The 5,050-nt window shown below is 35.7% G+C and overlaps 2 protein-coding genes across 3 annotated transcripts in view; one reads left to right on the top strand and one right to left on the bottom strand.

The window, feature by feature from the left end:
• Positions 1-5,050, bottom strand: part of LOC106883251 (set1/Ash2 histone methyltransferase complex subunit ASH2) — a 154,711-nt gene that overhangs the window by 29,231 nt on the left and 120,430 nt on the right. The window lies entirely within an intron of this gene.
• The window catches only part of LOC106883252 (uncharacterized G-patch domain protein DDB_G0278987), a 74,055-nt gene that overhangs the window by 14,441 nt on the left and 54,564 nt on the right, over positions 1-5,050 (top strand). Inside the window, exon 2 of the mRNA XM_014934186.2 lies at positions 1,724-2,914. Within this exon, the coding sequence (XP_014789672.1) occupies positions 2,244-2,914 (671 nt within the window). The 5' untranslated portion in view covers positions 1,724-2,243. The remainder of the gene's footprint in view (positions 1-1,723; positions 2,915-5,050) is intronic.

Raw genomic sequence — 5,050 nt, 5'->3', positions numbered from 1 at the left:
TATATATATATATATATATGTGGATGAGGACAGCATATGGATGAAGATAGCTGTGTAAAGAAGTGTGGATCTCTAACTATGGAGGGAACCTGTGGTACAAGTAGACGCAGGAAGACATGGGTTAAGTTGGTGAAGCATGATCTTTGAACATTGGGCCTCACGGAGGCTATGACTAGTGACCAAAACCTTTGGCGACATGCTGTGCTTGAGAAGACCTGTCAAGCCAAGTGAAATCATAATTGTAGAAGACACTGGTGTCATGCAAATGGCATGTAACACACACCTTTTGAGCACTGGGCCTCACAGAAGCTAGGTGGCTGATGTTGGTGGCATGTGAAAAGTACCTTTTGAGTGTTGGGCCTCATGGAGGCAATGATGAATAACCAAGACCTTTCGCATTATACCATGCTTGAGAAGAAGACCCATCAAGCCAAGTAAAATCATAGTACATGTGTGTATACTTCCTGGACCAGACTGTGATGTTGTGTCACAGTCAAGACACTTTATTTCACATTGCTCCAGTTAACTCAGCTATAGAAATGAGTTGTGACATCACTAGTGCCAAGCTGTATCAGTCAATGCCTTTTCCTTGGACAACATCGGTGGTGTGGAGAGGGGAACTTTCTAGGTTCAGTCTCATGGTCATTTTTGACTGAAGGTCTTTATCCTTCATATATATAGATATATATATGTGGCGTTAGGAAGGGCATCCAGCTGTAGAAACACTGCCAGTTTAGATTGGAGCCTGGTGCAGCCTTCTGGCTTGCCAGTCCTCAGTCAAATCGTCCAACCCATGCTAGCATGGAAAGCGGATGATGATGATGATGATATATATATATAGGGCAGATTTAACTATTAATCCATAGATTGAAAAAAATGAACAAAAAAAACTTAATCAATTTTTTTAACCTTATTGGGTTCTCATATGAGGTGTCTACATCACTTCACCAATCCCAGACAAATAGCCAACCTGTTTGTGTAGACAACAAATCCAGTGGCTTCAGAGAAATGGAGCCACTGTTTTACATACTATAGATATTTAACACCATTTAATACCAGTGCCAGTCCACACACACACACAATCACTTTAGTTTGTGTGTGTAAAGTCAAGAGAAAAGGAATTCATAATATAAGCATTTTAATAAAACACAAGTACAAACAATGAAATATCTAAACAAGATATGTTCAGCATTTGTTTTTAAAAACTGAAACTTATTACTCATTTTCTACATACAGACTGCTACCTTATCATGTGTCTCATAAATCTGTCAAGTTTTGAAGAATAAATGTTAAACTGAATACCACACGTGCACACACACACACATGTATGCACTCAATCACATTTACCCATATACACATTCAGTCACACAGACACATGTATACACACAATCTACAGGTAAATGTGCATGTATATGTTCATACACAAACTTAAATATATTGATCACAATGGGGAAGTCAGCTGCATGTATCTGGGTGTCACTAGTAGAACAAAGAATCTATGGAAACTATAATATAATAGAAAACTAACTGTAAACAAACTGAATAATTGGTAAGGAACATTTCAGAATTCCTAATTAAGAGAAAATGAAGAAAGGAAGGAAAAGATATATTCATTATAAGAAAGATGCAAAAACAATAACAACATAAAACAAAACTTTAAAATATTGCCACCAAGAACAAAACACAATAAGTTTTTACTTCTTGAAAACTTTTTCTTTTGTAGGTTGGAGAAGCAGGTAAAGTAACCAAAACATACCAAGAATTCATTCAGTATGAGTCAACATTAACAAATGTTTTCCTTCTCTATAACTAACAGCAGTTAGTGGCTGATCTACTAGCTTCAATAAACTGTTGCCAATATCTTCATCCCTCTAAATATATCTAACTTCTCTGTTCTGCACTGGTCTGGTCTGAATAAATTCTGTTTAGAACAACAGCTCTCCAGTTTATTGAGCTGATGTTTCTGCAATAAGGCATGCTTTTATATGGCAGAAGAAGAGACAAAACCAGAGGCTTGGGTTATTTTAGCACTGATTCATGTAGAGACTACATGTACTAATAACAACAGCATCAGAGGCATTTACAGAAGAAATGGACCGAAATAAACAAACACTTGCTTCTCACTTCCAAGAAAATATCATATGAAATTCTAAGACAAACAAAAACAACATTGATAATAATAGCACCAGCAGACAGAAGAGTAATATCATTTTCTGAGATAGAAGAAAAAAAAATTTCCCTCGATGGAGATGTTGCTGGTGTTGTCACTGATGCTACTCTTCAACAGTGTGTCGATTCACAGTAGGCCTTATATACAAAAGTCAACTCTTAAGGAGGAAACAGACCAAAAAGGATTTCCTGTCAATTTGGAAACAAAACCGGCAGCAGTTGAGCCACACCTTCACCGTTCAATATCAACAAACAAACAGAATGGTTATATCCAAAACTCAACAGGTTTGTCAGTAACGTCTATTTCCGCCACCAGTGTAGATAATAAACAAGAGAAATACTTTATTGACAACGATCGAAAGACCAAAGCTGTAGAACAGACTACAAAGGCTGGCATCAACCAAAGCCAAGAATTTCTGTATAAACAGCATAAGGCAGCTGCGCCTCTAAAATATGTTCCTGCTAGCAAAAAATCTATAGATATTAAGAAGGATTTACATGTGGATAAAAGTAATTCTTTGCAACAAGTACCAAATATGGTTTTAAATGTTGTAACTGCAATAGTAGCATTTATTTGCATTGCATTGACTGTGGCAATCTTTAAATGCTGTTGTTGGAAAAAACAACCCACAGATGATGATGATGATGACAATGTCAAGGATCATATAAGGCAGGAAACAGATGAAGCTAGTGATGTTGACAACCAATCAGATATTTCAGAGAGCCAAGAGGAACAAACAAATGAGTAAGTAAACAAAAACCATTTTTATATTCCAATAAACCATGTCTAGTTTGATAATGTTTATGTGACATAAATGTAATATTTCTCTAAAACATCTGGTACATGTATTGCTTATCTTGTCACAGTGTTTGTAAACACATTCATTTCTCATACTTTTAGAATCTAGTATTTCTGCAGCACATTTGGAGCATCAGTCATTTATGTTGTCAAACACATGTGATAGTGGCACTTTAATGTGTCTGTAGTATTCACTCTCTGTAGTGTTCTTGCTACATCTAGTGGATGTATTAGATATAATTCTGACACACCTAGTACTTCTGTAGTTTACACTGTCATCTGTGTTTATAATCTATTACATCTATTATATCTGTATTGTGTATCCTCTGCAACACATCTGGTGTTGGTTATAAATCTAGCAAAGCTGAAGTTTTAACCTGTTAGCTGTGTTCAAAACATATTGAGCAAGAACATCTAGTTTTATCCTGTTAGCTATGTTCAAAACACATTGAGTAGGAATGTAACACATCATGTTTTCTTGTATTTGCACATATATCTAATGTACCAATAGTAAATTTAGTATGTTTACATAACATTTTCTCAATTGTGATCATAGTAGATAGCCTTATTATAGCTGTAATTAATTTGTTTATCTTATTAGATGTTCTTGTCGTGGATCGTATATTTGCAGCACATATTTTGTACACTGGCATGGCTGGATAGTTAAGAAGATAGTTTTGCAATCAAGAGGTTCTCAGTCCAATCTCATGGTATGGATATTAGACAAGTGTCTTTTACTATAGTCAGGTTGATCCAAGTCTTGTACAGGGTCACCCCCCACCAAAAAAAAAACAAAAAACAGAACCCATAAAATTTTTTATTAAATCCTACTAATGTCCAGCAAATTTCAAGAAATTTGCTGGACTTAAACTTCAGTCAGTGAACGATCATTCCTTTTGCATAAAAGTAATGTTCTTTTCAAAATGTGCTTTTCAAAATGGCATGTTTTGCACAAACACTTGCATATGTCATGCAAAATTGTCAATCACTCGAACACATTCCTCTCAGGGGATTTCCCGGATTTCTGCTGTGGTTGCTGCCTTCAGTTCACCAATTATTAGAGGGTTGTTCAGGTAAACATTATCCTCGAGATACCCCAACAGATAAAGATCTGGTGGGGTTCAAGTCCAGTGAATGCAGCGCCTACTCAATGTCACACTTCCTGCTGATCAGTCTCTCCTGAAATTGCTCTCTTGGCCAGGCTAGGCAGTCATTTGATGTGTGGGGGATGGCCCTGTCTTGCTGGAACCACTGTTCATCTCGATCTATCCCTCTGCGTTATTTTATTCAAGCAGTTTTATTTAAAGATTTGTGGGTTCTGTAAATGACATTGGGTGAATAGAGACTGTGTGGAATCCTGTTGGATGGATTAGGGTTAGGGTTAGGTCAAAGCTTCAGCCTTAAGTCTCTTTAGGTCAAAACTTCAGCCTTAACACATACTATGTTGTGCTGATTCAATCCTAAGGGTTATGTTAAGATACATGTATCTATAGAATACTCAGCTACTTAGATGTTAATTTAATAAGTAGCTCAGTTCATTGAATAACTGAATATATATTGTCAAAACTGACAGAGGATCCATCTGTAGATGCTGTCAACAGTTTAAGTATTATACATGTATTTGAGAGCAACCTTATATCTGTCTAGTAACTTAACAGTGTAGAATATGTGTTTATTTTGCTCATAACTTATGTGGTGTATTTATAACTATTTTCTGTAATACATTTTCTCATCTGTAATTGTAGTTTTTGTGCATTAGTAATACTACATCTTATCTTTTTATCTTGTCAGTAATGTTTACAGTATAATTTGCACATTTGTATTTATGGTATACCTTGCAGATTTATAATAACACAGCTGGCTGCTTGTGCCTTCAGTGCATCTAGCCATTTTGTGAATTTTTGGTACAACTTGTCATCTACATATGTAACACATCTGGAGCATGTCTGCAGTATTCTTAGTAGTAATATATATTTTGCATCCCTGACACATTTTCTGCATTTATATAAAACATTTAGTGAGCTTGTAGTAAATCTCATGCCTCAGTCCATGCAAATATATATATATATATATATATATATA

Source organism: Octopus bimaculoides, chromosome 3 (assembly GCF_001194135.2).
Source record: "Octopus bimaculoides isolate UCB-OBI-ISO-001 chromosome 3, ASM119413v2, whole genome shotgun sequence".
In the NCBI taxonomy this organism is placed as follows: domain Eukaryota; kingdom Metazoa; phylum Mollusca; class Cephalopoda; order Octopoda; family Octopodidae; genus Octopus; species Octopus bimaculoides.
Note: the sequence above shows the minus strand (reverse complement) of the source record. Positions and strands in the feature narration are given on the sequence as shown.